Source organism: Chrysemys picta, chromosome 2 (assembly GCF_011386835.1).
Source record: "Chrysemys picta bellii isolate R12L10 chromosome 2, ASM1138683v2, whole genome shotgun sequence".
NCBI classification, from domain to species: domain Eukaryota; kingdom Metazoa; phylum Chordata; order Testudines; family Emydidae; genus Chrysemys; species Chrysemys picta.
The window spans coordinates 270,135,460-270,147,728 of record NC_088792.1 but is presented as its reverse complement, the minus strand read 5'-3'; the positions used below and the strand labels follow the sequence as shown (position 1 = coordinate 270,147,728).

General features: G+C 42.9%; 2 protein-coding genes across 10 annotated transcripts in view; one reads left to right on the top strand and one right to left on the bottom strand.

Moving 5' to 3' along the window:
- The window catches only part of NSMCE2 (NSE2 (MMS21) homolog, SMC5-SMC6 complex SUMO ligase), a 167,205-nt gene extending 159,137 nt beyond the window's left edge, over positions 1–8,068 (bottom strand). The window contains exons 1-2 of the mRNA XM_005288803.5: positions 7,931–8,068; positions 4,631–4,777 (exon numbers count right to left, since the gene is read on the bottom strand). Of these exons, the coding sequence (XP_005288860.2) occupies positions 4,631–4,763 (133 nt within the window). The 5' untranslated portion in view covers positions 4,764–4,777; positions 7,931–8,068. The remainder of the gene's footprint in view (positions 1–4,630; positions 4,778–7,930) is intronic.
- Positions 8,069–8,114: 46 nt separating this feature from the next.
- WASHC5 (WASH complex subunit 5) overlaps positions 8,115–12,269 on the top strand; it is a 39,539-nt gene continuing 35,384 nt past the window's right edge. For 3 of the 9 annotated variants that reach the window (XM_005288805.5, XM_065586120.1, XM_065586119.1), the window contains exons 1-3: positions 8,118–8,263; positions 10,825–10,951; positions 11,071–11,370. In XM_005288805.5, the coding sequence (XP_005288862.2) occupies positions 11,182–11,370 (189 nt within the window). In that variant the 5' untranslated portion in view covers positions 8,118–8,263; positions 10,825–10,951; positions 11,071–11,181. Of the gene's footprint in view, positions 8,264–10,824; positions 10,952–11,070; positions 11,371–12,269 lie in introns of all 9 variants that reach the window. The other 6 variants (XM_042860997.2, XM_065586124.1, XM_065586123.1 and 3 more) reach the window with 3 other exon arrangements.

Here is a 12,269-nt window from a genome sequence, read left to right as displayed (position 1 = left end):
TGAAATTCCAAACTCAGGTAACTACACTCTACCTATCTAGAATGTCTTCTGTTGTTCCAATCGGGCATGGTACTTTACTTTGTTTTCTACCTTAAATTGTTGTGTAGTTATTGTGTGTTGTTAAGCAACAGCCACGATGCACCCAAAAAATGGCTTCATTTCAGTGGTGGAATAAGTAATTCCTACATCTCTTATCTACCTCACAGGGGAGTTGTGAGGCTAACTAATATTTGTGAAGTGCTTGAGGTCCTCTGAAGACTGTCAAAAACAAAGTACTATTAAGATTAGTACAATCTGTTGAATATGCTGTCAGCTCATACTCCCTAGTCTGGCACCTTTCCCTATCAGCAGCTTTCTTGATCCAACAAATAGTTACACTCCCATTTCATTCAAAATAAGGTCACTACTATCTATTTATATAGCTGCTAACTCCACTTCATGTAGTGTGGTTACCATAGCTCCCATATCCAACCTGGAAAAGCTCTTTATTCTTTGTATGGATTTTTTCCAAAAAGCTATGGCAGGTCAGAGGTGAGGGCCATCACAGAGGCATGGGGAGGGGCTGGTTTCTTTCCATTTTATTTTGTAACAATATTGCTTACACCTTGCCCACTCCTTCCCCCTGGCAAGTTATTTTTGTTTGTTTGTTTTTTACTCCACTTGAACATTGACATTACAGCTGTTTCACAATTTCCATTCATGAGAAAAGAAAAAAAAGGAAAATAGAAAAAGGAACAAAGCTGTCTGGTTTCCGACATTCCGTGGGGAAAGGAGGGAGAACACTGCAAATGCAACTAACATATGTAAAAAAGAAATAGTTCAGAATGTTAATCTGCAGTAATTGACACTACTTGGTTGGGGGAGGAGGAAATGCTCAAGACTGGCACAGGATAAAAGCATTTTTAGATCCATCAAAGACAATTTACACTTTTAAGATTGCTAACACGCTCTGGAGTTGGAAACATATGCTTGTTCCCATGTTCTTTTGCAAATCACTGCTTTATCTTTAAACAAACAAACAAACAAAAACACACACACCATGAACTCAAAGTAACAACAGTCATATTTCTACAGAAAATATGCCCAGTACATCCCTAGCATTAATGTCTTAAACTAGTTATAATACATTTATTGCTGTGAAATTAGAAGTCAGTATGTGTTATTGTTTTAGTGCCCGGTTCGAAAAATAGTACTGGGTATAGTATAAACAGTGTGCCTGGTAGTAAATATTTGCAGAGTCAGGCCCGTAAAAGCATTTTATTCCTGAAAGTTGTCAGCACCAAACACCCTTTATATATCAAATTCTGCACTCAGACAGTGCGCAATGCAATGCCCTGTTGAAACAAACTGACAACTTACTCTCATGTATCTCAGGATAGTACTTGGCCTTTGGTACATGTGTGCTATTTCTAAAAACCAAACTGCTGTCAACATCAAAACAAGATGTTCTAATAAAACCAAACACACACATGCACACACACATTTCTGCTTGGTTGGGAAGAATCACAGGGGACTGAAACTATTTTTTCAATATAGGAAATAAAACTTACTAAACCAACTCCGCTCTAACAAAAAGACTGTTTCAATAAAACATCCCTTTTATGCATGAAACAATGCTGGCTACATAGAATAGCACAATTTATTGTCCAAACAAGGTCCAGAATAGTTTATTACATTTGTTACTTCTCTGAGGTGCATAAAATTCAAAGCCTACCCAAGCTGCAACTTCAGCAAAGAATCAACACTCTACTGAACAAGTTGACTTCCATAGTCACACCAAGTTCTGAGAGCAGAAAATACAGGTAGAAGCTCTAAGGGCATAAATTACTCTCCTAGAAATAGCACTTCCCAGTAGTACTGTTACATTGGAAATTAATTTTATTTTCTTCCTCAATTTGACTTTTTGATACTGTAGCCAAGGGGAACTCGGCTATACACTTGTTCATTTTATATTTATGTAGATGTCAATCAAAAAAGGGGAAAAAGCTGTCTTTCAAGATCCTTTGTTCATTGGAACGTGCCCTATTCTGACCCAACAGAGGCGAAGCACACTTCCCTTAATACACTTGGAAATTTAACTCTGCCCTTCACCACATCCCACATCTTCCCTTGAACCTTTCAGAGTGATCTTCAGCCCAACAAACCATTCCACAATCTTTAAGTGAAATATTAATGCAACTGAACATCTTACCATTACATTCAAGTCTGCAGAAAATGACCCCAAGTCAGGAATGAAATGCACAGAAAATACTTGCACAGGTGTATCATAAGCTAAATTAACAGTAACCATGTTATATTTTCATCATGTAAATGGCCTTGTGTGATAGATCAGGGTTAATGATAATAATACCTAGCTCTTATACAGGACTTTTCATCTGTAGATCTCAAAGCATTTTACAAAGGAGGTCAGTGTCAACAGCCCCATGTCACAGATGAGGAAGCTGCAGCACACATAATTAACATGACTTGCCCAAGATCACACACCAGGCCAGTGGCAGAGCCAGGAGTAGAACTCCGGAGTCCCAGCCCAGAATGTTACATATAATTCATAATCATAGAATCATAGGACTGGAAGGGACCATCTAGTCCAGTCCCCGGCACGCATGGCAGGACCAAGTATTATCCAGACCATTCCTAACAAGTATTTGTCTAATCTGCTCTTAAAAATCTCCAATGATGGAGATTCCACAACCTCCCTAGGCAATTTATTCCAGTGCTTAACCACCCTGACAGTTAGGAAGTTTTTCCTAATGTCCAAATTAAACCTCCCTTGCAGCAATTTAAGCCCATTGATTCTTGTCCTATCCTCAGAGGTTAAGAACAATTCTTCTTCCTCCTCCTTGTAACAGTTTTCAAGTACATAAAAGGTTGTTATGTCCCTTCTCGGTCTGCTCTTTTCCAGACTAAACAAATCCAATTTTTTCAATCTTCCCTCATAGGTCATGTTTTCTAGACTTTTAATCATTTTTGTTGCTCCTCTCTGGACTTTTTCCAATTTGTCCACATCTTTCCTGAAATGTGGCACCCAGAACTGGACATACACAATACTCCAGTTGAGGCCTAATCAGCGTGGAGTAGAGCAGAATAATTACTTCTTGTGTCTTACTTACAACACTCCTGCGAATACATCCCAGAATGATGTTCACTTTTTTTGCGTTACAGTGAGTGTTGACTCATATTTAGCTTGTGGTCCACTATGATCCCCAGATCCCTTTCCGCAGTACTCCTTCCTAGACAGTCATTTCCCATTTTCCCATTCATATTTCACATTGTGGAGCCTCAGGGCTGTTTTAACTTATGCTGGCAATAACGGACTACTAGGGGTCATTCTGAGTGTCTGGGATTGCTGGAATGCCATGCTCTCTGGCACATTCACTCATACCCCAGCATGCCCCTAAGATGCGGAGAGATGGGGTGACACGACGAGCAGGGGAATATAGGGCTGGTTATACCAGTTTTACTCCAGCCAAGGATTCCCATATGCAAGGGGAATCCCTAACTGTCTGTTTAAGCCAGCTTTCTGCTTCCTTTGCACTGCCAAGGTAATGGGAATGGTACACAGCTAAGAATCCTGTCCATTGTCTCTGACATGGTGGCTGGTTGAAAGGGTCAGAGGGGAGAAAGGTAACTCTCTAGAAATAGAAAGTTGTTCTTCATTGTAACTAAACCCAACTGATGCCTATCCAGTCTAGTTGTTGTTGAATGTCAGATTAGATATGCCATGAATATTCTTTTTGTTGTTGTTGTCATGGGATTTTCAGTCTCCATTCTTATTAAAAGATAGATTCATTCATTATTATTATTTGAATTTTTGACTGTTTGGAGATAAAGCCACTGTGGTACATCCCGGAAGGAAAAGCAACCTTCTGACCTTTTGTGGAGCTATTGTTTCTCCAAGACTATTTGAGAACACTCATTTTAGGCAGCCCTGTAATGAATACAATCCAGATCCTGGCTGTGGTCAGTAACAGCACAGGAAAAGTTGACTGAGTGGTGGTAGGAATAAGGGATCTCACATTTTACTTTCCCCTTGAAAAGCAGATTTGCATGCATCTGACATTAGAAAACATGAAGGTCAAAATTTTCAGAAGTAACTATGGATTTTGGGTACCTCCATTTTTGGATGCCTAGCATGAGGCACCTTTGAGAAGTGGGAACTCAGCATTTTGTGAAAACGAGGCCTCTTAAATGTGCAATAAGTTGAGCACCCAAAATCAATAGTCACTTTTGAAAATATTAGAACAAAAACAAAGGAGCTGCATTAGAACTAAGAGTCATTTTTTAATCAGTTTAGGGTGTTTTGGATCCGTCTCCCTCTCCCCACTTTCTGCACTGCTAAATCTTCTGCAAAGCTGCAGAATAGTGAACACTGATATATAATTGGCCTTCTGTGGTACAAGAAACTAAAGCATTATTTTCTTGCTATTTATATTTCCATTCAATTTATCTTTCAAGACAGGGATGTGATTTAAATGATACCCCCTGAAGTAGACCAGACAGGAGAAGCTGCTACTCTCTGTAAAGAAGGTGGATTTGTAGTGCTTCCAGGTCCACATATGCATGCTTAGGACTGTCTATAAGGTTCAAAGGTGATAATAAACAAGATCATGTACTCAAAACAGTTACTTACTGCGATTTTCCACAAGGTCAAGAGCAACATTAGTAGCAATATCCATCCCAGTGTTTATGTATGACTGGCAGTTTTTCAGAGACGATAGAGAAGAATCCACACAGTTGAACGAAATCACTGAACCCCCAGGCATCTTGAAATAATTACCTTGGAAATAACAGAAAAGGGGTTTTAGAGATAAAGTGTTTGGAAAAAGAAATAGAAGTACAAATAACCAACTGAGAGTCCCAACAGCTCTGATCACATGTTGAAGAGCGAGGGTGAAATCCTGGCCGCACTGAAGTAAATGGAAGCTTTGTAATTGACTCCACTAGAGCCAGAATTTCACCCCAGGTATACCAAACATCTACGGTGCAATGCCGAACAGCACTACACCGCAGAAAGTGGCTTGTGGCTTTCACATTCTCATGCACACTGTTTCACTGAAGGTAAAATGCCCACTGATTATAAGGGCTGTTTTGACAAACAGGCAGCCCTCAGAAGAAATAAACTAACAATTGTCACTTATATAGAGACCATCAAACAAAGGACACGACTCTGTCCCAAGAATGCATTCACCAGTAAAATTACCCAATTCCGACACTGAAAAAGAGTGATGTGTCTATATTACCAAAAAGTTCACAAAATTAACAGTCAGTGCCAGTAGCACATTGTGGCTGCTGACAGAGACACACAAGAGTAATATCTAGTTTTTGCCACCCAATGAACTTTTTTATTTGCATTGCCATAGTTACTGCAGCTCTACCACCAGCAGCCTAGCTCTTCACTGCCTTCCCTCTGTTGGTACATTGGCTGCCACATAAGCTCCTAAGTGACTTTTCCCACCTGTAATGGGATTGCTTGCTCCTACAGTTATGCTCCATTGCTCGTCTATATTTTAGTCGTCTGTTTTCCAACCTGAAAAGTTCCAGTCTTTTTAATCTCTCCTCATACGGAAGCTGTTTCATACCCCTAATTATTTTTATTGTCCTTTTTTGTACCTTTTCCAATTCTAATATATCTTTTTTGAGATGGGGTGACCAGATCTGCATGCAGTATTCAAGTTGCGGGTATGCCATGGATTTATATAGAAGCATGATGATATTTTTGTCTTATTATTAAGCGTAAGATTTTGTCACAGAAATTTTTCATCAAAGTCACAGACAGATCACAGGCAATAAACTTGTGGCACCTTAGAGACAAGTACTCCTGTTCTTTTTTGCAGATACAGACTAACACGGCTGCTACTCTGAAACCAGGCAATAAACAAAAATTCACGGAAGCCCATGACCTGTCCATAGGGGAGGAGAACCGGACAGTCCAAGCCCCACCAGGGGGCCAGGGGTGACTGAGAGCTGCTCCAGCCCTGCCAAAGCCGAAGACGTCTCGGAGGTCCATTAAAGTCACGGAACCTGTGACCTCCATGACAAAAATCATATCCTTACTTATTATCTATCCCTTTTCTAATGGTTTCCCAGTTCCCCAATTTGTGTGTCATCTGCAGGGCCCTACCAAATTTACGGCCATGAAAAACACATCACAGACCATGAAATCTGAGATCTCCCCTCGTGAAATCTGGTCTTTTGTGTACTTTTACCCTACACTATACAGATTTCACAGGGGAGACCAGTGTTTCTCAAATTGGGGGTCTTGACCCAAAACAGAGTTGCAGGGGGGTTGCAAGGTTATTTTAGGGGGGGTCATGTTATTGCCACCCTTATTTCGGTGCTGCCTTCAGAGCTGGGCAACCGGAGAGCGGCGGCTATTGGCCAGGTGCCCAGCTCTGAAGACAGCACCCAGCCAGCAGCAGCACAGAAGTAAGGGTGGCAATACCATGCCATGCCATCCCTCCTTCTGTGCTGCTGCCTTCAAAGCTGGGTGGCTGGAGAATGGGGCTACTGACTGAGGGCCCAGCTCTGCAGGCACCAGTGCAGCAGTAAGGGTGGCAATATCATACCAGGCCATCCTTACTTCTGCACTGCTACTGGTAGCGGCTCTGCCTTCAGAGCTGGACGCTCAACCAGCAGCCGCCGCTCTCCAGGTGCCCAGCTCTGAAGGCAGCACCACCACCAGCAGTAGTGCAGAAATAAGGGTAGCAGTACTGCAACCCCTCTACAATCACCTTGTGACTCCCCCCCAACTCATTTTTGGGTCAGGACCCCTACAATTACAACACGATGAAATTTCAGATTTAAATAGCTGAAATCATGAAATTTATGATTTTTTAAATCCTATGACCGTGAAATTTACCAAAATCGACTATAAACTTTATCAGTGATGATTTTATGTTTTCTTCCATGTCACTGATAAAAATGTTAAATAGCACAGAGCCAAGAACCAGTCCCAGAGGGACCCCACTGGAAACATAACTGCTTGATGACAATTCCCCAGTTACAGTTACATTTTGAGACCTATCAGTTGGCCAAATTTTAATCAATTTAATATTTGCTATGGAAATTTTATATCCTTCTAGTTTTTTAATCAAAATGTTGTGTGGTGCCAAGTCAAACGCCTTACAAAAGTCTAAGTATATTACATCAGCTCTATTACCTTTATCAACCATAAACCCATCAAAAAAAGATATCAAGTTAGTTTGAGAGGATCTATTCTCCATAAACCCATTTTAGCACCTTATGACAAGAAACTTCTTTATTTTACATGAACATTTAGATTCTGCAGAATGTGTCAGTGTCCGTCTGCCCCGTGACTCAGTTTCCCCATCTTTAAAACAGAGATTAAAAAAAAAAAAGACCTTTGCAACACACTTTGAGATCGATGGATGAAAAATGCCAACTATCCCGGATACTCCCAAGGCTACCCTTCCAGACACTCAGTGCTCCCCTTTGTCAGGGCCAGAGGTTGCCTGTCAGTTATTGTCCTAGTGCTGATCCCCCATCCCCTCCCACCCCAGGTCGGTTTCTGGGTGCAACATGCCAAGCAAAGAGCTCTGCTATCTCGGCCTTCACTTCACATCTTGGGGCCACACCACAGCATCTCCCTGGCAGGCATAGAGGTGGCAGTAGTGCCACCACTAGCCTGAGCCATGCCAGAGGGAGCTGCAAATGCCTCAGGGGCAACATATGCACCATGCTTTGGGAGCACCCACACTGAGACTAACCTCACTGGGTAACAGAACATCACACACACACCCCAGCCACCCAGGCTTGAGGGGAGGCGTACCAGCCTCTCGCCCATTGCGGGCAGCTTCTCCCTCCCCCTAAGAGAACTTCACCGCCCCCCCCCCCCAGCAACAGCCCCCCGCCAATCCCAGCTCTGCCCCGTAGCTCGGCCGGGGCGTCCGCAAGACATCGGCCCCGCTACCTGGTGCCAGGGGCCCAGGCCCTGAGGCGGCTCCGCCGGCAGCAGGCCGCGCTCGCCTCCGTCCCTATAGGAACCGCAGCCGCCAAGGGAGGCGAGGACTCTCCGCGGCGCAGGCGGGCACCGAGCAGGAACCGACTCATCAGCCGGCGCCTGTGCACATGACCCAGGGCCGCTGGCGTGGGGTGGGCGGGCGCTGCACCGAGGGCTTCCAGCGAGCGGCCTCCGGGCTTCCTGAAATCGCCTGCGAGTGCCCGCCAGGCCTGGCCCGGGGGAAGCCCGGCTCCTTCCTGGGCAGAGAGGCAGCCCGGCCAGCAGCTGGGCGCGGCGGGCACAGTAAGTGTGGGGTGGCTTGGCAGGCCCATGTAGGGTGACCAGATGTCCCGATTTCATAGGGACAGTCCCGGTTTTGGGGTCTTTTTCTTAAATAGGCTCCTATTACCCCCCCACCCCCGTCCCGACTTTTCACATTTGCTGTCTGGTCACCCTAGCAGGGCATTCTTGGGGTGCTCATATTTAGGCTCTGCCCCACCCCTTTGGAGGGGGGTGTTGTGATTTTGGAGGGTGAATAATAGAGGGTTAATTCTGGGGCGAGGGGGTGCTGGAGCTGTGTCCTCGTCCAGGGAACTCCCTGGGCGGGGGGGCTGACTGTGATGGTGGGAGGGTGACAGTGTCATTTTGTGGGTATTGTTTCCTGGGTTTGGGGGGTAGGTAGTTGTGTTTGTGAGGCACTGGGGGCATTTCTCTGGTGGGGAGGAGAGAGCTCGAGTACCTGGGACTCATAGGTTACCAACCCTCCAGGTAGGGTGACCAGATGTCCTGATTTTATAGGGACAGTCCTGATTTTGGGGTCTTTTTCTTATATAGGCTCCTATTACCCCCCACTCCCTGTCCTGATTTTTCACATTTGCTGTCTGGTTACCCTACCTCCAGGATTGCCCAGAGTCTCCAGGAATTAAAGATTATGTCATGTAATGATAACCTCCAGGAATACGTCCAACCAAAATTGGCAACCCTGCCTGGGAGATGCAGGTTTGGTGCAAAGGGAAATTGCTAAATGCCAGTGAAGGTAGAGGGGGGGGAGGGGAGATGTTTGTTTCAGTGCACAAGCTGGAGGTGACTGGTGGGATGAAAGCCAGTGAGTTCTTCAGTATCTCCTTGAAACATACTGTACAAAAGTCATTGAGTGCTAAAAGGAGTCTTTAATATTAATCCAAAATGAGGGTCTATCTCTGTCCCAGTGAGTAAGACTTAACCACTCTGCAAGTTACTTGTTTTGGACCATCAACCGTCTTGTTGATTTTGAAATATTTTAATGTGACATTCATTTAAAATCAAGAAGCCATGTTAGACTGATGAGTCGCATTTTTGGAGGGTAGGGTGATGCATAATTTAAGGCCCAGTCCTGCTGTCCTTGATTTAGGTCCCGATCCTGCAATAAGCACTGCATGAGCAAACTTCTGCACCCAGGCAAAACTCATTCCAGGGCTGTGTACTTAAACAGGAGAAAGATTGGGCCCTTATTAGGTATGCTGTGGTAGAGTGGATTTAAAGGGGAAGCTGTCAACTTAAATTTAGCTCAACACTTTTTTAAAAACAAGCTTTTACGAAATCTAAAATCAATACAAAAGTTTCCACAGATGTTTTTTAAAAATGAAAACAGTTGTCTTTAACATTGCTGCACTAAATATCTCATAGGGAAAGTGACCATAAATAAAAGTGAAACTGACTGTTGATTTCCCTTGGCCAAGCTGAGAGACTTGCAAAAATTAAACAAATTGTTTGTCTCAAGCTTGCAAACAATTAATTTTGATTTCTTATTCATACTTTACATATGATTGTAGTGTCTGAAACTATATGAAAAAGGAAGTGATTGGACAGTTGTGATTTAAGAGGCTTTGTTTGAACTCCTATAGCTCATTCTCCAGTGACTGTTGTAGCCTACAAGATTGTGCTCAGACTGGGTTTCTGGACACCTATGTTTGCTTCCCATCTCTGTCACTAACTTGCTCTGTCATCTTGGGCAAGGAATATAACCTTTCTGTGGCTCAGTTAACTTATCTATAACATAGAGATAATTATGTTTACCCCTTTTGTAAAAGTGGACTACATATTAGATATATCTCTATCGACTATATTGGAGAGAGATTGTTACTGGTTTACATTAGTATTAAAATACACTGTGCAGTACAGGACAGTGAAATATACTGACACCATCATGGAGCTATATTTATACCCCATATGTAAAATGCAGCAACATATATGTTTGATTTCTTATAATGTTCTCTCTGGTACAGGGATTTGGCAAATATAAACACTTCATCTGGTTAAGGTGATTTTGTGTTTTGGGGTCTTTTTAACGGGATAAAATTAAGATTCCTGACTTGGAGAGAGAGCACTGTGACCTAGAAATGTGAACACAATAGAAAAGGTGTCTGTGTAGCAATGAATAAATGATTGGCCCTGAGCTGCAATTAACTCCCATTCATGTAAATCATCAGAGGGGTAGCCATGTTAGTCTGAATCTGTAAAAAGCAACAGAGGGTCCTGTGGCACCTTTGAGACTAACAGAAGTGTTGGGAGCATAAGCTTTCATGGGTAAGAACCTCACTTCTTCAGATGCAGTCATCTTGCATCTGAAGAAGTGAGGTTCTTACCCACGAAAGCGTAAGCTCCCAATACTTCTGTTAGTCTCAAAGGTGCCACAGGACCCTCTGTTGCTTCATTCATGTAAATGTTTATCCACATTTGCTGTAGCACTTTTTTTTTAGTTGTATTGAGTTATAGATCTAAGGTGGCTGTGCTATTCTTAACTCATTTTATAAAGTACTAGCTTGTGTCAGTATCTTGCTTCTGCTGCATGGCTTGTCATCTGCTTTGATCATTTTGCCCTTTAGCAGCTGTCCAGAAATCTTTTGGTAAAGGAGATGGTGCTACAATTTCTCATCTGATCTCGGAGTTGACTTAGCTAAGTGCTGTATATATGCAGAAGATACACTACAGTGCTTACGTACTTCAGAAATTGTGAGTAGATAGCAAATGAAAAATAGAGTTCTATTACTATAGTTTTTTCAGAGTTGCTTTAATATCTATAGATTGAGCCATTTAAAACATGCTGAATGTGCGGATTTTTTTTTTTACAGGTAATTTAAATGGAGCATGTAGTTTTCCAGTTAGACGTCTTTCTCCCAATGACTTGAAGATTGAAACTCAAAAACAGACTGCAATATCACTACTCTGTGACAGTCATCTTCATGATGGTTGATTTTCTAGCTGAAAACAATCACTGTGGACAGGCAATTCTTCGGATTGTCTCTTGTGGAAATGCCATCATTGCGGAACTTTTGAGACTATCTGAGTTTATTCCTGGTGTTTTTAGGCTCAAAGACAAGGTTGATCAACAGAAGTATGGGGATATCATATTTGATTTCAGTTACTTTAAGGTAAATATTACTCTGCAATTGTTAAATCTCTCTCTTGAACCATCATTTTCTTACTGGAGCACTATTTTTCTAGGGCACTGTTTCTCAAACTGGGGTCCGTGGACCCCCACTCATCAACTCCTCCCCCTCCCTCCCTCCCAGCGCCTCCTGCATTCTAGGGAACAGCTGTTCAGCGGCATGCAGGAGGCTCTGGGAGGGAGGGGGAGGAGTTGGGGATTGGGCACACTCATGGGAAGAGGCAGGAAAGAGGATGGGCAGGGGTGGGGCGGGAAGAGGTGGGGTTGGGGTGGGCCTTGGGGGAAGGAGTGGCGTGGAGTGGGGGCGGGGCCTGGGGCTGTGCCAGGGCTTGGGGATCTGCAAAAAATTTTAAATCGAAATGGGAGTCCTCAGGTTGCTGAAGTTTGAGAACCACTGCTTTAGGGTGTTTTAGCCTTTTGGTATGCATGTGTTAAATCTGCCATTCTTGAGTAATTAATTGTGTTAATTACTATCAAATGTAAGAGTTTAATAAAATTTATTTTATGCTGAATTTGGTATTGGCAATAAATTCACCCAAAGTGAGCTTACAATTTGGATATGCCTGCACATTAGCTCTTTATTGCTTGAGTGAACTAAATCCAAAAACTTCATATCACACCTTTTCCCCTGCCTTGCTTATGCCTGTGAGTCAGAAACAGAGTATAGTCTAGATCTTGTATTTGGACAACAGGAATTTGATTTTTAATTCCATTGGATCCATCAGATCATTTGAAAGGAGGATGTGAGGGGAGAAAAGGGGCATGGTATAAAATACATACTTACATAAGAAATCCCCAAAAACACTAGTTTTGAAAAGTTGTTGGGTTTGCCCAGCTGAAAAAGTGGAATTAGGCCTTTTTAATTATCTGAGGGATAGTTTA